The sequence below is a fragment of the Accipiter gentilis genome, chromosome 7 (genome assembly GCF_929443795.1).
Source record: "Accipiter gentilis chromosome 7, bAccGen1.1, whole genome shotgun sequence".
NCBI lineage: Eukaryota > Metazoa > Chordata > Aves > Accipitriformes > Accipitridae > Astur > Astur gentilis.
In genome coordinates, this window is record NC_064886.1 from 1,349,100 (window position 1) to 1,371,162 (window position 22,063).

The following is a 22,063-nucleotide window of genomic DNA, read 5'->3' on the forward strand; positions in this document are numbered from 1 at the left end:
AAGCATCTGCGCTTTGAGCAGTGTCGTGTCCTAACGGGTCCTTTACACCCCCCCCCCTCCAGGGCACAGGGGTGTATCCTGCTGCTGTTTGTCACTTTTCCACGGTGTGCCCCAGCAAAGGGGGGGAACTTTGTCCACCTGGGACCTGGGAAGACCATCAGCCATCTCAGCCTGGTGTCCCCTTTGCAAAGACTACAGAGAAGGTGCCTTGGGAGCGCAGCCTTGGCCCCAGCAGGGCACCCACTGCTTCTTTTTTGAGCAAGAAAATGCAGCACGGGGGCAGGAGAGGTGTAGGACTGCTGATCTATCATCCCAGATGCTCGTCTCTGCAGTGAAAATATATCCCGACAGGCCACAGGACAACCCTCAGCACGGTTAAATCTCCATGATAAGTGACTCTCTTGCAGACTGAACAGCTCTGGTAACAAATGAGTGGACTGTGACCTGCAATGTAGGAGTAAAGGGAATTACTGAGCATTTTAAGGAGATTCATCATTTCCCTGCACATCTGTAGGTGTCGACTTTGACATATTTTTTTTTTCTCCCTTTTGTAAATGATCTCTTTCCTTCGGAGTAAACTCTACATTGCCGGAGAGCAACATCATTATTTACTGATGATGCTAGAGACAAACACAGACCAAAGCCACATCCACAGCAGGAGGGCTCTGCCTTTTAGCTGTATAGCAACACGTTCACTCTGACTTGAGCCGCAGCACCTACACCTCATTTTGGCTGCACGGCTGCCTTCTGGGAGGCAACAAAGCACGAGCCTGCTCGCGATTAGCGAAATCTTAATCAGCAGCAAAGCTGGCACAGCCTTGCAGGACTTGGCCAAGCCCCAGCACCTTTTAGATGAGTCAGGAAAGCACTAACGCCCGGCACTATTCCCCAAAATTTCAGAGACTCCCTCTTTAGCGTTTAGTTTTAAAGCCATTTTGCAACTCAGCCGGCAGGCGATTTTAATCCTTCGCGCGGGAGTTGAACGCGGCGCTGGGACGTCGCAGGGTGCCCCGGCTTTGCACCCCGTGGTGGTTATGGGAGCATGTTCCCAGGCACACATCTCCTGCAACCTTGTGCCTGCCAGTTCCCCTGGGTGACACGGCTCTGAGCATTAATAAATCTGTCTGGAGGACAGATAACGATCAGGAGCGATCTCAGGATCTTCCTGTGGAGGATGCTGCGGTTCCCCAGTTCACCCCCTGACTTTCTGAAACAAAGAGCAAATCCAGACCTTACAGGAACATGCAAAGGACCTTGGATGTGCAAAGGCAAGACAAGATAAGGAACAACCAGCTGTTTTGAGGGCAGAAGTGTAGCACTTCAGACACTTTAAAAGCAGCAGTATTGCTTACCTGCTTCACTTTGACGGGGAGCTGATGGAGTTAGCCATGCGACGATCAATACCGAGGCCAAAAAAGCCTCTGTGAGCCCAGGTCCTCCTGCAGCTGAAGCTGAAAAACCTCTGAAACCAGTGAAATACTCTCCATGCCCTCAGAGCTTGCCCTGGGGGGGGTCTCTACAAGTCTCACACTTGTACCCACCAGTGGAGGTGGCTGCAGAAGGGTCCCCACCGGCCCCTCAGGCACAATCACATGGATGCTGGCAGGTTTCAAGCCTCCAGGGTCTTTTAGGGGGAAATGAAGTCTTCTGCAGAGCAGAAAGGATAAAGCTGGCATAAGAAAAAGGAGGAGAAAGGGACGGTTTGTGTGGGATCGCAGACTGTGGCAGCAAAGCTCTGGAGCTGCTCTACCGGAGGAGAAAAGGGAGCTGGACAGGTGAAAATGGCTGTGCTTGCATCCAGCTCCCGCAGCACCAAACAGCATTTGTACAGGTGACCTGCACCTTTCCAGCTTTATTCCCAGAGCAAACGTTTTTCCTACATGGAAGGGGAAGTATAAAACCATCCAAATCAAAGAGCAGCGTGAGATCAGCTGTGCTCCGACTCCTCCTTCTGACACCTTCCAAAGCATTCCTCTCCTCCTCCGAGAAGACGCCAATGACATCCTCAAATATTACAGGGGCAGAAACAGAAACCGAACACCCTGAGCGTGCCAAACAGGAACAACTGGGCGGTTTTGCAAGCTCTGGGTCAGGGTTTGCCCCCACAAGCCGTGAAAACAAGGCACACATCTGTACGGGGAATTATCGGCACTGCATGAACAGAATAGCCCAGCTTCAGGGCTGCCTGGAAAATGTGTGGTGATGCTGGTCTTGGGCAGCAAAGACTCTTCTCCCTATGATCCTCTGGATGGCTCCAAAGCAGAGCAATACGACTTGCTGCAGCACACAAGGCGGCAGAGGGGATGCTGGCAGCGTCAGCCTGCACCCAGGCAGAGCAGGAGCTGCAGGTGTCGGTGCTGAGCAGCACCCCGGCATTAAAAAAAAAAAAAAAAGGTCAAAACTTGGAAAAAAGTGGATGTATGGCTATTTCAAAAGACAGAAGTGCTATGGTCTAGCTCCATCCACTGCCTCGCATCATTCTTTAAAGGCTTCTCCGAGGCATGCATTAAATTGACCCCCAAAACCCAACATTTCTATGAGACTGTGAGCGCTAAGTCTTCATGTAAAACCCCATCACAAGAGTACTCCCAGCTCAGTTCCCGTTTCAAAGGAGACGTCCCTCTCCAGAATCAAACACAATAAACGCGCCTCAATTAGATCACATAGGTTTCAATTTTTTTTTTCCTGTGAAATAATTGCAAATTATCCCGGCTGCAGGCAGCCTCAAACCAAATCAAAACATTTCAGCAGGAGTGACACCAGGCTGGGAAACTCCCAGGTGAGGGTCATTTGAGCCGAACCATCGACATCTGTGTATTAATAGTAGAATAACAGCATTTGCACTTAATGACAGCTTAGAAGGCACTGCCTGGTTCTGCAGGGAGGTGATGAACTCACGCACAATACTTGTGTCAGCCCGAGAGGCTCATCGCCAAACACCGACCTGAGCAGCCGTCCTCGTACGTGGCAAACGGGACCCTGCACCGGGGCACCGGCACTGGGGACCCTGCACCCGGACCCTGCACCCCAGCGCCTGGGATGCTGCACCACAGAAGCCGAGGCCGGGCATCTGGCGCTCAGGGATCTGCGCCCAGATCCTGCACCCCAACAAGGTGCACCGCACCACCGTCCCCGCTCCTCCAGGCACACGCAGCCCCTAAAAACCCTCCTCGTCCCCATCCCCGCCGCTCCTAACCCCGCAGCATCCTCCTGCCTCGGTTTACGCACCCAATGCGGAGCCCGAAAGCAAAAAGGAGATTTGTCATTGCCTTAAAGGAGGGCAACTCTCTGGGTTGCTTTGCCCCCCCAGCACCTGGTAAACCCACGCAGACAGGGATGTCATAGTGCTGACCACCTGCAACATCTCCAGAGGGAAGATGAAGATGAAGGAGAACGTGTCTGAGGCCCCTCAGCGAGAGCCACCTCACCCCTCAGCCTGAGTTTAGAACCCACGGCCACCTCCGAAGGCAAAGGGGAGGAAGATGCCCCTCTGTAGGATAAATTACATGGGGACACATGTCCAAGAAAACCACATTAAGACTTTCTCTGCATTACGCAGCCTCTGGAGCGGCTGTTCCCCAAACCCAGCGATCGGACGAGTCCCCACCAGGCCGTGACCCACCGGATTCTTCAGGACTAACCTTGAAAATCTTGATTTGTGTAGAGGACTCCACGCAGGCAGGCAGAGCCAACAAAGAAAACATTTAACTTGCTCTGCAAGGGAGAATATCTCTGTACACCAAGCTGGCAGTGTAGAAGTCCAGGTTCTTCTGTTACTAATAAACATGAAATGTTCTTCTCTGGAGAACCTTCTCTCTTTTATACCTTCAGAAACATTGGTTTGACTGTAGCCCAGCAGATGCTGTCTCTGATCCAGCCAAAGCTCTTCTTTGGGGCTTTTCCCTGGTAAACGCGGTGATGCTGGATGAGCCGCAGGCTGCGGCTGAAGCTTCTCTCTTCTCCTGGCATTTGGACGGCTTCTGCGAGAGCATCCTCCGACGACCAGTGAGCGCTGAGCCCTGGCAAAGCTCATCTCACGCTGCCGCACGGCTGGGGTCTCTCCCCCAGGCAGATTTACCGGTGCTGCAGAAGCCGTGACTGGTGAGCAAAGCTTTTGGCGGGGCTCAAAACATTTCTGGGGTGATTTTCCTGCTGACGGTTGTGTCCCCACCCCATCTTCCACGCTGCTCCTTCACCTGCTGGGCCGAAAGAAGAATCCAGGTGTTTGTGCAGCGGAGATCGCGGGAGGCATGGGACCAGATGCACAGGAGCAAATGCAGAGTCACTGCACGAGGCGCTGCGAAAACAGCGGCATGGCTTCATCCCAAGCTGCAAAACAACAAGAAAAATAAGCAAAGACAGAAACAGATGCTTCAGCTTACACTGAGCGGTGGGGAATAAAAAAAAAAGGTGGTAGGAGCAAGGAGGTGCAGTCCAGCCAGGGAACAGCACTGCAATGTGCTGTCCTTGGAGACCAAAGCACCTGCGATAACAGAAGGCAATGCATGTTCCTCCACCCAAAGACCTTTTTTGCAGCACGCAGCAGGGAAGGAACAGCACTTCTGTATTTTTTTTTTTTTCTCATTCTGTGCAGGCTCATATCACTTTCTGAGCAGTCCCGATATGCTGAGCAAACATCTTCACTGGTCTATAAATAAATCCATATAAAAATGAGTGGCAGGGCAAAGACGGTTTGTCTCTAGCCCAGCTGGCAACCTCTAGCCCCAGCCTGAGAGCACAGGAGGCAGCTCCAGGGAGAGAAGGACCTCGTCCTAACCTGCTGCCTGTGTTGCTTTTCCTATTGCTTTGCATATTCCTCTGAATGGCAGCTGGACTGCAACGGCCACGCCGAGAAACTGGCTTGCAGGAGTTTGGGAATAAGATGGAGATAAGCCATACATGGAGGAACATCGTATAATTTCCATTATTCCTCAGTTACCAAAGGGAAACGGGTGAATGCAAAGTGCTTTCCTTGTTTCTGTTATAGCGCCCCTGCTCCCACACCTGGAATAGACTTTGTTGTGCATGAAACACAGCAGCAGCTGACTTTGGACGTGGGATAATTCAGAGCCAAAAGTGCGAGCAAACTGTGTTTGAACTTCCATTGTCTGGAGCTGTTTCTTTACAACAACAGGTCCGCCAAAGAGAGGAACAAAAGAAATCTGAGATCTGAATCTCCCCGAGCATCCTGTAAATTCACATCCCCCTGCCAACAATTTTTGCCATGCAAGCTCAAAGCCTCCTCCTAGTCATCCTCCACCATTTCCATCCGTCATCCCCAACTCCTCCCAGCTCTGGCTGGAGAAGCAACCGGTGACAAACCAACCCCAACATTTCCATGAATTGTTGAAGAACGAGCAAGTTCTGTTATGAAACTCCATCACTAAAACAAAGTTAACCACGGTTGATCTTCCACTTACTATGTCTTCAGCCTCCTCCGGAATCAAAACCTTCACACACATAACAAAGAGGGAAGGACAGACTCAGACAAGGAATGCCGCAGGTGAAATTCCCAGCGACGAAAACGTTGCTGCGGTCATTCAGAGATTTGGGAGCCATTTCTGCATCCATCTTCTGCTAAAGGATCAGTTTTCTCTTTCCAAGTATTATTCATATGACCGGGAACCTCAGCCCGCTGTTTGCAAAGACATTCATGGAGCCTTGCAAGCATCTGGGTTTTAATTAAAAGCTCTTCAGAAAAAAATGTAGCCTGCACCACAGTTTTCTTTGTGAAACTTAAAGGGGAAAAAAATAATGCAATAACTTCAGCAAGGGAGCGGCTGTGTGTCATACGTAATTTCAGAAACCTCCCCAGTCCAACATTGCAGAAAAACATAATGAAAACCACTTTTATTTTAATTGGAAAGAAAGCATACAGATATTTCAATTCTCATCCCCTCCCTTCCCCTGGAAGGAGGCGTAGTTATAAAGTACTGCAAGAAATTCTCATTTCCCCCCCTTGCATATGGAGAAACTCTCCTTGGACGTTCTCCTGCAAATTAAAAACAGCATTCTCTCCGATGAGATGTGTAGACACTGAGAAATAGGTTTCTCCTTTTCAAAATTAAATGAAAGCATCTAAACAGAACAAATCCCCGTGGGGTTTGGGGTTTTTTTTTCATTAAACATTTCTGCCTGCAGCTGTCCCCAGGGAGCAGGCACTGCCTGACGCAGGCAGAGGGTGCGAGACCGCAGCTGCCGTCCCCAGCCCGACGCCGAGCCCTTGGCCACCAGCAGTGCCCCCGGCTAAGGCGACGGACGGGTGCAGACGGGGCAAGAGAGTTGCCGAAAGCCCCCAGCTGCGCGGCACAGGCAGAAGACGCAGCCCGAAGAACCAGGGCTGCTCTCTGGGTCAGACACCGTCGGTCAAAGCCCACCCCGGCTCGACGGCCGTGCAGGGCGAGACCCTCCTCCCCATCCCCAAACCACCTTCTCCCCCCAGCCGGCAGGTCCCCGGGCTTGCCCTGGCTCCCAGGGGTGGCTCAGGAGATGCTCCAGCCGGGCTCGCAGCCGGGCGCTCCCACCAGCTCTTTCCTGCGGGACCAGTCGCTGGGAAGGGACGGATCGGAGCGGCACCTGCACCACCCAGATCTGCCCCCGCTCCGAGCCCGCTCAGCCTCTCGTATAAAAATTGTTGGCCTTGCAGCTGGGTCGGGACTTCTAGGAAAGACCCGGAGCCGCCGTGTACACCCAGGGCTGAGCAGGAGAGGTTTGGCGTGAGCAGGTCAAGCACGGAGGTACCCGGGGGGGGCGTCTCCTCTGCCCGCCCGAGGCGTCCCCAGCTCGGTGCGCAGACTTCGCCCCTGCGAGGCAAGCTGCTGAGCTTGCTGCCCAATGCGCCCAGCAGACCCCACCATCCCTGCACAGCCCCCGACTCTCGTGGGCAAGGCGAAACACCGGGGTGACCTCGGGGGAGCAGCACATCTGGGCTGCTGTGCGCCCCAGCGCTGCTCCCCGTCCCTGCACGAGCCACAGCCCTCGGCCAGCCGAGCGGAGCCGGGGGTTTTGCTGTTGGATGTGACATCGACAGGACCTTGCCTCCGGGGCGCTGAGCTGGAGTTATCCTGTATCCCTACCCATTCCCTTCTCCCTTCCCTGACCTGCCCCAGGGCTTCCCGGAGCTGCTGAAGGGCATCCATCTTCTCCTTCTGGAGCAGCACGTGGAGCTGGTCCAGGGCTTCCCGCCTCTGCCGCAGGAGGGAGCAGATACGATGCTCCAGCTCCCGGACCCTCTGCCAGAGAAACCGGGGTCACGTCACTCCTTTTTGGCAGCTCACACCCACCCTCCAGGCCCAGGAAGGCTCTTCCCAAGGGCAGTCTCCATGTGGGATGCCCGAGTTTTTCCCGGCCAGGGTGACATCACCTCAGCCCGCTCCAGCACAGGGCTTGATGACCCCCCCTGGCCCCCGGCAAGAACTGAGATTTGGTGGGGGAGTGTCACCAGCGCGGGGATCGTCGCCCCGGGGTCACTGCGGAGCCGCAAGCCCTGGCTGCTCCTCGTGCCTGCGCCCAGGAACCCCGCTCTCCCTGCCTCTGCTGGGATTTTCCAGGGACCTTCTGACCTGCAGACCAATAACCCCAGTCTGCGTATAGCCATAGTGGCTTTTTCCCAACATATTCTTCTCTTAAAAGCTCCAGCGTCTCAGTAAAACCTTCCTGCAGGTAATTTTAGTTTGGCTCTTTAGGAATTTGGGCAGCACCAAACACTTCCCATGGGACACGTGCGTGCCTGGATAAAGGATAAAGGGCTTAGCCTCTGAGAGGGGATGCAATGTGCTCCTTCCCTCCAGTATGACTCTGGGCCCACTGGAAAGCCAGGAAAGCACCAACCTTCTGTAGCTCCCGTTTCTCTTCTTGCAAAGCCGATGTTTTCCTTCTCTCCTTCTCCAGCCCCTTCTGGCAATCTGCCCAGGCTCTCTGCCCCTGCCGAGACTGGAAAATCCCTCTCTTTTCCACTTCCCGCATCTTTGCCTCTTCCAGGAGCCAGCAATGTCCCTTGCTTTGTGCACGGGAGCGGCTCTGCTTTTCCCTCCCAAAGCAGAGCCGGTGGTCGTGGCCAGCACAGCCCCCTGCAGCCTGACCCCCCTCATGCCTGAAGACCCCTCCAAATTTTCCCTGCCGCCCACGGCTGCGCCTACCCAGCCCTTGCTCTGACCATTTCCAGGTCATCTCACCGTCCGCTCCAGGTCTGTCGTATCCCGACGGCAGGCATCCTCGGTGTGCTCCGGGCCAGCCCTGCGGCAGGGACACCATCACCCGCGTCCCCATCCGCACCACACCCCAGCTCCACGGGCAAAGACCCCACGGGATGCCCACCCAGCACCCAGGGGTCCAGGACCCTCTTGGGTTTCCAGTGCTCCCAGGGCACTGGCAGGCACCTGTGGGCATCGCCAGCCTCAGTGCAGAATCCATCCCTGGAGCTCCCGGCGTACCTGGCTCTGGCTCTTTTGCTCCGAGTCCCCTTCGCACCAGTTCCCAGCTCTCGTGTTCCCTCCTGGCTCCTCTGCAGGGACCATCGCAGTGTCACCGGCTGTCCCGTGGCACGCTGGCAGCCAGGAGCGGGGTTACAAACCCGTTTGTTCCTTTCCCCGTGCATTTCCACGACCACCACACGGGATTCAAGGACCGGAGCCAGGCTTGGCCTTCTGGCTGCATCCCTTCTGCTCTCCACATCCCAGCAGAAAGGAGAGCCAGGAGCCATCCCCTCATCCATCACTGACCACCCGGTGCATCCTGCCACGGCTGGGGCTGTCCCCTTGGTGGCAGAAACACCCATCCATCCCGCTGTCCCCCACAGCAAGGCGTACCTCACCGGGCAGCACAGCTTTTTGCTTCCCACGCTGCCACGGGGACTCAGCCGCTCCTCCTGGGCAGGATGACCCATCTGCCCCGGTTCTGCATCGCCCAGAGGGTCCTGCTGCTGTGTCAGCACCTGTGGGAAAAATGCTGCACCTACCAGGACATTCTGGACCAGGGACCCTCTCTCTGTGCCCCTTCTCCCTGCTCAGTCCCAGCCCCTCCATCCTCCTCCAGCACCCCACGGCCAGTCCAGTCTCACGGTGAGCCGGGCACGGAGCTCTCCTCTGCCGGCTGCGTGCTCCTTCCTTCTCCACGGCATCCACGGTGAGGGTGACGACCCCTCCACGCTGTCCCTGGAGAGCTGGTGGCTCCTGCCGTCTCAGCCCCAGGGGCTTGCTGGTGGGATGTCCCCCGCTCCCGGCTACGCTGATCCCTGGCAAACTGCTGTCAGGAGAGCCCCTCCTTGCCCTGGCCCTGCTCCTGTCCGCAGAGATGCCTGGGGCTCTCCGGAGATGCCCAGCAGCCGGGTTTTCACCACCCAAAGCGACGGTCAATGAGTCTTTCCCGGAGCACGAACGCCGGTGGGGAGAGTCCTCCCAGCCCAGGGCCGGCTGCATGGAAGGGGCTGGCTGGGGACCCCCCCAGGCCACCCCCAAAGCATCGCTCTGGCTCAGTCTGGATATCGTCCCTCCCAGAGACTCCAGGCTCTCCCTCCTCATCAGATGTGGAGATCTGCCCTGCAAGGGACGTCTGCCCGGCTCCACCGCCAACTGTCGCCGGACACCCCGTCTTCTCCCTGCGGAGAACAAGGACTTATCCTGCCCGGAATCATCGCCCTCAGTAGGGACATCCCCAGCGGGCTCATCTTCCTCCTCGGACAGCAGGGGCTCCACCATGCCCTCCCAAAACCTGGCAGCGAAGTCCTCCGTGCAGATAGAGCTGGAGCTGCTCTGGTTCCCCGGGCTGGACCGGGAGCCGAGGAGCTGAGCCAGCCCCCAGCAGCGCTTCTCCCATGGGACAGGGCTGCCGTCACCCCGGGGACACCCGGCACGGCGTCCTTCCAGGTCTGCATGGGAGAACGGAGCCGTGAGCCTCCCCTACACCCGGGCAGGGATGGGAAGAAACCATCTGGATCTGAACCAGCATGGAGATGCCAGCAATGCCTGTTCTCACCAGGGAGCATTCGGCGCGCACCTAAGCTCAAACGCTGAAGGCATCCCACCCTCTCCAGCAAGCTCCTCAACCTCAATTACTTCCAAAAGAAAAAGCCACAATGCAATCTTTTCTTTTAAACCAGGGTGATTTTTCACCCTGACCGATGCTCCCAGGCATTGCCACACCAGCGCAGCTCAGCGGTGGGCGCAGTGGAAAGGCTTGCTGGGGCAGCGGGGCGCAGGGGTGGGATGCTGCTCTTAGCTCTTCTATCACGATAAATGGGAAGCCGCTGCCTGACGGGAGAGTCCCGGTCCCAAACTGCCCTTTGCATCTTCGCAGAAGCCCCTCCGACAACATTTCCCGATTTTGCTCTCCTAGCATTTGCTATTTCGGTCTCTGTGGTGCGCTGTTGTTTTAGTTAAATAGCGCTAGCTGCAAAATCCTCTGCCTGAGCATCAGCCCATCTGCTGGTCCTCAGCCAAGCATCCCTTTGCAGGAAGGTTTGGGCCTGGCAGGGCAAAGCAGAGCTGAGAAAGCACCAAAGATGCCCTGTCCCCACTCACCAACCATCCAGGAGCCAGTGAAGATGATGTCGGGAGAAATGTCACCGTCTCTGCTGCTGCCAGTGCCCTGCGCACCCGTGCCGTGCTGCTGCGGAGGGGACAGGCGGGGGGGCACTCCTGTGGGGACAGGCAGGGAGAACAGCAGGCAGCAGCCCCGGCTTCTTGCACCCTGGTCTTGCAAAATGCTCCACTACGGAGTGGCTGGGACAAGCCCGTCCCCGTCAGCGCAGGAGCAACGGTGTGTTGGTCCGGGACTGGGGAAGAACCAGGAACCCCCCTGCCCTGGGTGCAGCACCGGGCACCAGCGTGAGCCTTACTGCGTTTCTGGCCTTTGAAGACAGCCTCTTTCAGCTCCATGCCTGCTGTGCCACCTGGACCTGCAACACAAGGCAAGGTGAGGACGGCACACTCTAGAAGCCCCCCCGTGAACTCATTAGGCTTCAGAGTGAACGCGCAGACAACAACACAGCTCAGCTCACCCACCTCCCAGAGCTGCAGTGCTGGGCTGAGGCCACACCGCAGGGCTGACGGGAGGATTTGCAGGCACTGCAGGGCACAGAGGTTTTGCCTTCCATTAAAGTCACGATGCTGGCGCACTTGCTGCACCCAGGAGCTGCCAGCCCCTCGGACCCGGTGCAGTGTGCCCGGCGCCCCGTTGCCTGCACCCAGAGCAGGCAGGCAAACTCCTCCCAACCACCAGCACCGGCCGAGCAGGTCCCAGTGCCAGGGTCTCCCAGCCCAGCCCAGCCCCTTGCACCCACCTGGTCGAGCTAGGCTGGTGCAGGCAGGAGAGCAGGCAGGAGAGCAGGCAGGAGAGCAGGCAGGAGAGCAGGCAGGAGAGCAGGCAGGACCTGCAGTGCTGTGTGCGCCCGTCGCCCAGCAACGCCGCAGCCGCCGGCCAGTCTCAGCCTGCCCCAGGCTTCCCCTACCCGCCCAGGAGCCTCCTCCACCAGCCACCTACTGCCCTGGACAACATCCTCTGGGCCATCTCCTTCCCTGGGTCACCATCCCCAGAGACCCTTCTTCCCTGGGCACCTTTCCTTGGGCACGTCTCCTGTTCCTCCTTCCCCAGACCTCCTCCCCCTGGGTAACCACCTTCTCCCTTGGCCAAACTCCACCAGGACATCTCCTGCCTGGATGATCTCCTCCCCTGGCCCTCCTCCCTCCCCGGTCGACCCCTTTGCTGATCCTCCTTCTCCTCTAAGCTATCTCCCCCGGAGAACCTCCCTCCATGGGGGACCTACCCCTGGCCCCCCTCCCCAGGGCAACCTGCCCTCGGACATCTCCTGCCTTGGACAACCTCTGCTGGGCCATCAATTCTCCTGACCCTCCTCCCCGCTGGGCCACCCTCCCTGGACCATCTCCTCCCCTGGGCAACCTTTCCCCTGACCCTTTCCCTTCCTCCAACAACCCTTTCCTCGACCTCCTTGTCCTCTGAGCCACCTCCCACAGTCCTCCTCCCCTAGGCGACCTCCTCCTTTGGACAGCCTTCCCTAGGCCATCTCCCCCGTAGGTCTCCTTTTCCTCTGGGCCACCTCCCGTTGTCCCTTCCCTGGCCACCTCACCGGTCATCCACCCGTGCCCAGGTCCCCTGTCCATGCCCAGAGCTCACCCAACCTCAGGGTTCCTCCGGGACCCCCACCTCCAGCCTTGAGGAGCGAGTGACAACCTCAGCACTGCGGCTTTTAAAACTCCCGAATCCAAGTTTTATTACCGTGTAGGAGAAGAGGGATCACTCACAATATATTGTTCAAAAAGAAATACATTCAACGGCATTTACAGTGGAATGACATTAAAACCCTCTGTGGGGGGTGAATAGAAAGACCAGGAGATGGTGCTCTGATTAAGCGTTGCTGCTAGATGATCTCTGGAAGGTAGAGCAATTTTTAAAATTAGCCTAAAAACCGGGGAATTTCTGTTTCGGGGGTGCTCCTCACACTGCCCCGAGCTCCGCTGAGCTGTGCAGGGTCTGTGATGGTGATGTCTAGACAGACGCAGTGATGGGGGGTACATCAGAGGGGACCTCTCGGGGTGACAGAGCCCAGCAGGCCCGATGGTGCCAGCACTTAGCGAGCAAAATCTCACTCCCCGCTCTCCTCCGCTGCGGGAACGCTCAGATCCTGGTTTGGGGACAGCCTGCGCAGGAGTTTCTCACACTCTCCAAGTTCGCAGGTAACACTTGCATTGACAAAGCGAACAAGGAAAATAAGGCATTTTGAAGAGCTCAATTTCCAACCCATTTTACAAAAGCGATTCAGGCTGCGGAGCGGAATAAACCCCCCGGGCAACTTTGGTTGCCACCACAAACCAAGCCAGAGGCATCAAGGTTTAGCGCGGAGCATCCTCCGCTCTGCCGGGTAGGTGAAAGCCCATCTCCAAAGGAGATTTGCACACCCTGGGGTCGGGACACCCAGCAGCTCTCCGCAGGCTGCATCCAACAGCTAATGCAGAAGTTCGGCTCATTTAAGAGCTGCACCGGCTTTACCGAGCCACGGGCAAACCTCGGGGAAGGGTCTGGAAGGAGCGAACACACCAGACCGGCTGCTCTGCCACCCGAGTTTGGAGCATCGCAGTCCCGAATGCGGGGGATACCGAGCTCTGGCCTTCAAACCCCAAATGCATTGTTTCTAGAAGGGAATGTCTTCGTAACACCTTTTGAATGCTATCACATCCAGCTTTGGAGCAAAATGTTGCTTCTCTACTTTGGGAATTACTCTGTCACCATCACCCCTACACCCTACCTCCGGGACGAGCCTAGGGAAATCGTACTCGTGCTACAAAAACTCAGACAGACACTTCTGTCTTCATTATTTTTCATCTATTGTGTACCATAGAAATTTAAGCAAAATAATTTTATATATATTTTTATATATATATAAATTAGAAGCAAATAAATAAGATTAAAGGGTACATTGAAATCAGTGGATGTTGCCACTCCAATAGCCACTCACTACTGTTACGCCGTACAAGGTCTATATATACTGTACACGTAGGTTTGCTGTAAATAACGGGTATGGAGGTGCTGGAAGAGAAGCCGACCAAGGAGGAGACTGATGGTTGAGGAACCTGATTGCATAAGTGTCCCATGTGTAGCCTGGGTATTCCAGTTACCATTGCCTCAAAGTTCATTATTGCTAGTTATCTTCCAATGTGGATGTGACAGCCTGGCTAGGGGTGGCCTCTGACCCCCGTGAGGCAGCAGTTAGTGTGATATGATGAAGGCCTGAAGAAGAAGACATCGAAAATGAGATCCGACGGGGCAAACACAGGTGTCCAGGTCTCCCTGATATTCTCTGGCCCAGCAGATCCCATCTTCAGGGTCCTGCTACCCCCATCCTCCCATTCGGCACTGGGGACTGGCGGTACCTGCCTGCGTGGCCGGTGGCCGAGCACCGCTCGCTCCTGGTCCTCGTCGATCATCGGCAGGGCTTGCTCCGCTTCTCCCGGCGGGTCCAGGGCCGCAGCAACGCGATGGCATGCAGGAGGGGTGAGCGGGGGACGTGGGGTTCCCCCAGCCCTGTGCTCAGGCTGCTTTAGTGATGACCTGAAACTGCTCCCGGGAGAGACCAGCCACAAGGGAGGAGAAGGAATGGAGCCCGGCACCGGGCTGTGGGTGCCCTCCAGTGCCAGTGTCTGGCTTAATGGGGAAGACACAGGGATGGGAGACTGAGAACCAAGGCTGCATCCCAGGGAGGCTCCATCCCAGCAGCACAATGGCATCTCTTCCCTCCCCTCCTGCCTGGCCTCAGGCAGAGCTCAGCAGGGAGACGCTGCCTGAAAACCTGGCACCGGGGTCCAGGCTCCCGCCGGCCCCTGGGCTGCAGCCATACGGAGCGGGAGAGAGCTGGTACGCGGACCCCGGAGCATTGCTGGTCTACAAACCTCTTTGCTCTGTGTCTGCCAGGTGTTCCTGACCTCAGCGAAGCCATTTTCCCCTTTGGATGTGGTTGCAGGAAAACCAAACCAAACCAAAATTCACTCAAACCACTCTCACAAAGCATCATGTTAAAGACAGTCCTAAATCTTGACTAAACACAGCAAGACTGTGGGGAATCTGCTCAAACATTTCTCTAAAAAAAAAAAAAGTCACCAGCTGAAATATCCTAAGTGGTATTACTGGGATGACTGGGCACTGTGGGAACCACCAAGAGCCTCCAGGATCACACGCCACAGCCCCTGGAGATAGTTTTCAGAGCCGGATGCAGGGTTGTTTGTGTCCATCTTTGAAGGAACCTGAACCAGGAGCAGATATTTTTTTAAAAAAATAATTCCATAAAGTCCACACACAAATAGGGGGGGAAAAAAAATAACGTCAAAGAAAAGAGCTCACACAAATGCACAGCATCCCCACAATGCGAGCATCTTTGGAAGTCGACGTCTCAGCCAATACAGCCAAGGCGCTGAAAGATATAGGCAGCAACTCCTGATAGCAATAAATATGCTAGGCTAAAAACGAACCAGATTCACGTGTCCTCGTTCCTAATTAGTCGCTGAAAAAGCCATCATTAAAAAAAAAAGGATGCTATTTATTAGTGCGTAAAAAAATAGGTTTGGAATCCCTGTTTAGATTTGCTTTTCAAATTTCTGCATGTATTGATTCTGTGTATGTATTTGCACTGTTAACTGCTGGCGGGACGCTGCCGGCGTGTCCTCACTGTCCCTCTGTCTGTCCTGGTGAATTGAGGCGCAGGGCCGGCCACCCCAGCGTGGCTCAGAAGATATCGGGGCACGTACTCCAGTCCTGCTTGTCCTTGGCCTCCCAGTAGCCACCCTTATAGACGCATATCAGCTCGCCCGTCACAGCATCCACCTTGCGCTCAAACCACAGCGGGATGTAGCCTTCGTAGTCCTTGCCTGTCCGGGAAGAAACGTGGGATAAGGGCTGCTTTTCCCATCCAAAAGCCAGCGAGTCCCACACTTCCCCCAGCCACCCAGATAGCTTCAGGGTCCCTCCTTCATCCCCCAAACCCAGCGAGGTTTCTTCGCCACATCCCCCCTCCCACAGCGAGGGGTGGGCGGTCCCTGCCCGTCGGCATCCCGAAGCATCTCACCTTCTTCCAGGGCTTCCACGGCCTCGGCCTCTCGCCGCCGGCGCACGGCTCGCTGCTTCTCCTCCAGCCGCTGCTTCTCCACGTTGGCCTCGTCCCAGCGGCCGCTCTCCATCAGCCGCTGGTCTGGTCTCAGCCGGCTGTCCGTGGGGGCCACTCGTTCCTCGGGCTCATTCAGGGTGAGGGCCAGGTCAGAGAAGAAATACATGTTCTCGGCGTTCTCCCTGCGGCCGAAGAACCCTAATCAGGATGGTGGAGGCGGTGCCTACCTCAAGCAGAGCTCCCCAGCCCTTCACATCCTTGCATCTCACCCCAACCCTGCTGATGCTGCTCCTGCTACCCCAAACCGGTCATGTAGAGGCTATTTGGGGAGCCCTGCCTCCCACCCTCTAAGTGGAGATGCCAATGACATCACTCTCTAAGTGCAGATGCCAATGGCACCTCAATGAGCATCTTGGAGGGGAGCAGACCCCTCCTCTGTTTGCTCCACACAGGGAGGCTAAAAGCCAAGCCTACGAACTCCAAGTGCTGTACAGCTCAGCCAAGACACGACACAGCTTCACCCAAGAGCTGCTGGATCCCCAACTGCAGAACTGGTGGCACCAAGCAGAGGACGCTATCCACAGGGGACCGTTCCAACAGAGCAGGGACAGACCGTTGGTGCTACCAAAGGCTGTAGACTGGTTTGAGAGCAGCCCTGCTGTGGGCAAGAGTGTCGAGAGAGGACTGCTCTCCAGAGGGCTAAAGTGACCAGTGGGACAGGATGGCCAGAGACCCACCAGCAAGGCAAAGCAGCCAACACATCTCCCTGCCATAGCTAGCAGCCCAAAAAAGCTAACCAGTAACCCTAACTGCCCAAAATCTACCTGCAAGGGTCCCCCAGAGCCACCCCCTTCCCCTGCAGGGACCTGCTCTCCCCTCCTGCTGTGTGCTCACGCCCTGGAAAAAGCCACACAGCCACCCAAGTCCTGGTCCCCTTCCCACATCCTCAGGGCTGGGGACACGAGCCCCCCTCCATCCCACGGGGTTCAGGGCAGCACCGTTAATCCCCATTCGGCTGTTGCACCCCCGAGCTCAGCACCCCGCGCCAAGGAGGGGACTCACGGGAGGGGGTACTTCTTCCACAGGACCTTTGGAGACAACGTCTGGTAGACGGTTTTCTGCTTGCCCTCTGTGCTGGTGCTGCCGTGGCTGCTCTGCACTATCTTGGAGCACTCCATCTTCTCATCCCACGTGCCAGACATGACATAGTGGGCTTTACCATCGGCGTCACTCACCACCCCTGTCACCTGGCAGAAGGAGATAAGTCCTGGAGGTGTTTGGAAATGCCCAGAGGACAGGGAGAGGCGCAGGGGGACAGAACACCCTCCAGGTGCCCCAACCAGACCTGGCGCCGCGTGTCCTCGGACATCAGCTGCGCCCAGCACAGGGGCAGCTTGGGCCTATCCTGACCACACAGGTGGGTCTCCAAGCCCATCAAACCCTTCCCAGGTCTCAGTGCCGCAGATCCAGCACACAGAGAGCTGAAACACGGGCTATGCTTGGAGGTCCCCCCCCAGCCCTCCCTGGTGACCCATGTCAGAGGCGCCAGCGCAGCTCCTTGGCCCCGTGCTGAGGCTCATCCCAGCTGCGGTACTGGGCCCCAGTGAGCCCAGCTTAGAGGGAAGAGCCAGGTCTCACCCCGCGCAAGGCTGCCAGAAGGACCAGGGAGATGGCCGGATACATACCTTTCGGGGGACATCTCTGGAGAAGTAGCTGTAGGGGGTAAATTTCAGCTGGCATTTATCTTTTGACTTATGGTTAACAATCTCTATTTCACCAGACTAGATAAAAGACACAGAACCACAGCGAGTGAGAGACTTTGCAAGGAGACAAATCAGGCATTAGTTGTAGTGCAGGTACAAATCAACACCAGCTGCAGCATCACTTCTGGCTGTAGCCACCACACTGGCCGCCCCCACCGCTTGCCAGCAGCAGGGTAAAATCCATCACACGCACGACCACCCTACCCCACGGAGCTGCTGGCCTTCGGAAGAGCCATTAGGAGCTCCAAGAAGCCTCCCCCGGGCCCTGTCAGGGAAGCACACCTTCCTGTCACGGTAGGAGTACGGTGGGGACACCAGGACGCGCTGGCATACACCCCGGGAGGGCAATGCCCTTCCAGCCCCCCTGCCCTTCCCCAGAGCCAGGCGAGGCCAGGCAGGACCCATCACCTCAGACCTGTAGCCACCGACCTGGTCAATCCAGAGCTTGCCCACGATGATGTTGTGAACGGTGGAGGTGACTTTCCTCCAGACGTAGTGATTCCCGCTGGAGTGAAACTCGAGGTGGATTGCGCCTAGGGAGAGAGGGGTGCCCCGAGCTCAGCGAGGGCAGACAGCCAGGCAGGACTGCAGGCATGCACCCCTGGAGCACAGGGACACCCCAGCATTGTGCTCGTCCTCGGAGCCAACCGGGCCCCTCCACCTGCATCTCCCATCATCGGTTCCCAACCAGGTCTGGGTCTGGATTCATCCCTCCCCTTGCTGCACACTCCATGGTCTGCTGCAGTAAGGGAGCTGCAACAGCCGCAAGGCCCTCTGCCCTCTTCCCACCCCCTAAAAAGCACTAATTTTAAAAGCAGGTCAGAAACATGCCGCCTGGGTGACTCTCAGTGCCACAAAACCAGCCAGGCACCAGCATAGCTCTAGGACCAGCCCCGGGCGTGCTGTCCAGCTCTAGGACAGGCAGAAGACAAATAAAACATTGGAAGGAGGCAGCTTATTGCATCTGGCTGCCAGGGCGAGGGTTAAAACAGGCAGCAACCTAACACTTAAATATCATTTAAGGAAAAACCAATTAATGGGCAAGCAGGATATTTCCAAAGCATATCTGCTATGGTGCTAGCAGCAAGCAAAGCAGTCTCCCCTTACAGTTGGCATAATTTCCATTTCCAGGGCAGACGAGTTATCATCAGGTTGTCTGTGATTGGGAGCACAAATCTGTGCTCCCTATGTTGCTTGGGGTGGAATTCACTGAGTCCTATGTGAGCCCAAGGGACTGGCACGTTGCTTAACCTCTTGGGTACTGCACGAGCAGCGCAGAAAAAAAAACAAGCCCTGATCTTCCCGGTACAAGTCACCTACCCAGTGGCATGATGGAGAGGTATTTGCCCCTGAACTTGCTGGCGATTGTGATTTCCTGCCACAATGTCCACCCTCGCTTAGAGTAGACGTGATGGGCGGCTGCCGGGGGGTGGTGGCTCACCTGGGGGAAGAGGAAAAACAGCCTGTAAGGTCACAGCCACCAGCACTGGAGAGCCCTGGCAAGCACTTGCTGCATGACTCCTAGGAGAGGCAATAGCTCCACATCAGCTTTGGCCCTAAGGATGCTCCGCTGCGCTGACCTGAACACCACAGTCTTCTGCTGGGCGTTGGAGTGACCTCCCACGAGGTACCCCAGCAGCAAATGGAAGTGCACCGAGCTCCTGCCAGGATTTTCTAAGGCTCATAAGCAAAGCATAAAATCTTAACTTGAGCAACTGTCGCTGTGAGATGATGCTGTATTGTGACACCCTGTTCTCCAGGGATCCTGGCTGACAAACAGGGATTTGCCAACATGCAGCCTAGATCCCCAGTAATCCCAGCGTAAAAGCACCTCTCCTGCCAGCAGCAGCTCCCACTGCTCTGCTCAGGAACTTATGGGGGACACAGGTCCCTAAGCCATCCGAGACACACAGACCTGCCCAGCCAAGACTTTGACTTTGCCCCTACAGACACACTGGGCTGGAAAAGCAGACACGACATCCTCCATCCCGGGGATGACTTCTAACAGGACGGTGCTCACATTCCCCTGGGCTGGAAAAGCTGCCCAAACCCAAGGTGGGAGCAGGATATCCCAGCCAGAGGGCTCTGCGCTCACGTGGACTCTCACCCAGCTGACCCACGGTGCTCTGGCACGGCACGTACGACCCCGCACTGGGAACCCGCTAACCACCGGGTCCCAATGGCCACGTCAACGAGTTCAGAGATTATTTGCACGGATGTAATTACAGGCTGAGCGCCCCAAGCTACTGGATTACAAATGTGAGCAGAGCAAAAACCTCTCCATTAAATCCCACTATCACCGGCAGGAGAAAATCCTATTTGGGTAACTGGATTTCAGGCACAAGATTATCAACGCTTTGCTTGGCACGTCGGCAGGCTGAGCAGCACACGCAGCATCCAAGGAGAGTTCAGAGCAGTGGGAAAGGCGTCTGTCCATCCATCCCACACTGACTGTGCCAACAGCAGCACCAGGGCAAGACGCACTGGCAACGCTACACCAGTGCAAAGCTGCACTCTTGCTGAATTTGCCTTTTGAGATGGCTCCAAGAGGGAGATTTAGACTTTGCTCATGGACCAAAGGCTCCAGAGTGCTGCAAGGGAGCAGGTTTGCTCCAAGTTACAACAAACCTAATTTCAGATGAAGCTCACGTGCTGTGCCAGCAAGGGAGGGGGACTCACGGATCAGGCAGGAGAGCTGCACCCAGGGGTTCAGTCCAGCCTCTGGCTCAGCTAATGTGGAGGTGTCAGAAATACCAAATTTGGGTACAGACATAGCAAAATCCAGATCAACCAGAAAAAGTAATTCAGGGCACTGTATTACTTGGGAGGGGACAAGGATGGAGGAAGGAGGGTGGTGAAAAGGAGGTTGAAGGAATAAGAAAAGGAATGGGAAGGTATGGGAGCGATGTGGTTGGGGATGTATGTGACAGGCAGCGCTGGGCTTCATCACCGCAGCCCTAATGAGGGTAAGAAACCCACCCTGTTGTTCTGACTGTACCCCAGGAGGATGAGGGGTGTTGCTGGCTAATGGACAGATTGAGCATCCTGGTAAGGAATCATCCACTGCCTCTAACACGGGGCTGAGCAGGGTGACAGCCCAGGGAGATGGGGCACAGGATGGTGTTAAGAGAACAGAGACCCCTAATTTCACTCTGCTGTGCATTAAGTCAGCTGGAGAATTTGGCTGTGTGGCAGGACAGGGTAATCGCTGCCGGGTCCGGGGAGGTGAAGGCGTGATGCTGCTGAGGTGGATGAACCTGAGCTCTGCGACATTCACAGCAAAGAGCTGGGAAATGCCTGGAGCAATGCTGCCGCCTCTGATCTGCCTCCCGGGAGCAGGCAAGGTGCCAGGCAGAGAAGAAGGGGAGGTATGTTCACAGCTGTAGCTTATTACACTCTGGTCAGCAGCATCCTGGCTCACTGCAGCCAAGGGCACGAGCTCCCAAGACTGGGACAGACCATATGGGCATCACTGGGGACAATCAGAGCTGGCTGACATCAGGCATGCAGCTTTGGATGGTGTGAAGGGACAGCAGAAAGAGGAATCTTGGAAATATCTACTGAAGCACCTTTCCTTTTGTCATGAGCAAAAGGTCCCATTTCCAGGAGACCCCACACAGCCTGTTCACCGTCACTGCCTGGAGCAGTGCAGCCAGCAGAGATGGGATGTGACAGGAGGTGCCGTCCTGCCTCAGGCCAGAGCTTTGCAAGAGTCTGACGAGCTTGGGCACCCATTACCATGGAGAGGTTTTGTCCACACCTCCATGTCCTGCGAGGAGCTGATGGCAGAGCATGGCACCTGCTACAGCAACCGCTCTGAACCTGGGTACGAAGGGCCATGACTTGGAGAAGATGATGACGAGGGACAGAGACAAACTAAACCATGTCAGGGGGACGTGTGGATGCTGGTGCAACCCTGACCCTCCTCACATCACCCTCCTCACTGTCCTCAGCATGCCCCATCCACATGTCTGATATATGCTGTGAGCATCACGTAGCACAGCGTGGCATATCCAGATTAGCAGCAAGACCCTTTTCCCATGTGATGCTCCTCCAAAAAACCCACAGGTCTCAGGGCATGGTCTGTGGAACAGCTCTGCAGATCTTGGACCTGCATCAGCCTCTATAGAGTGACAGAGGTTTGTGGTTTTGTTTGAAGTTTCTGAACACTGAAAGATGCAACAGTTACTCTGTCTCTGAGATGGCACAGCCACCCCCTGGAGAACAGAAAGCCCCCATCAAAGTGATATCCTGCCTGAAAGGGGTGATAAATGGCCCCATCCCTCCCCAGGAATGCAGCATGGACCAGCCAAGTGTGCTAAATATTGAACAGTCGATTTTCTTCACAGGTCACAACTCATTAAGCACTCCAGGTTTTTAATTAAGACCTGCTGTTCAATGCATGCCAGATGCACTCTGTGATTAGAACATGGGGCTGTCAAGAGTTTCTCAGGTTGCCCCCAGGCTCTGAAACTAAAAATTTGCAGTCCAACAATAAAGAAATGAGACCCTGAGACACCCTCTGGCCCAAAGATACCCTGAAACAGTTTGGGGGCATCACTGCATAGCTACAAAGGAGCTCGGGTGAGGAGAACTTCTCCCTTTCTGCTCAAGTGTTGAGATGTAAAAGCAACCCCAGCTCCAGGCAGGCTACCAGGAGACCTGGCAGGGTGAGGGACACTTTTCTCCTCCC

The 22,063-nt window shown here is 55.8% G+C and overlaps 1 protein-coding gene across 10 annotated transcripts in view; it reads right to left on the minus strand.

Annotated features, from left to right (window-relative positions):
* Positions 1–14,589: 14,589 nt before the first annotated feature.
* Positions 14,590–22,063, minus strand: part of OSBP2 (oxysterol binding protein 2) — a 122,453-nt gene continuing 114,979 nt past the window's right edge. For all 10 annotated transcript variants that reach the window (XM_049804101.1, XM_049804100.1, XM_049804103.1 and 7 more), the window contains 6 exons: positions 18,691–18,811; positions 17,800–17,903; positions 17,293–17,388; positions 16,670–16,854; positions 15,569–15,789; positions 14,590–15,371 (listed from right to left, as the gene is read on the minus strand). In XM_049804101.1, coding sequence (XP_049660058.1) covers positions 15,229–15,371; positions 15,569–15,789; positions 16,670–16,854; positions 17,293–17,388; positions 17,800–17,903; positions 18,691–18,811 — 870 coding nt within the window. In that variant the 3' untranslated portion in view covers positions 14,590–15,228. The remainder of the gene's footprint in view (positions 15,372–15,568; positions 15,790–16,669; positions 16,855–17,292; positions 17,389–17,799; positions 17,904–18,690; positions 18,812–22,063) is intronic.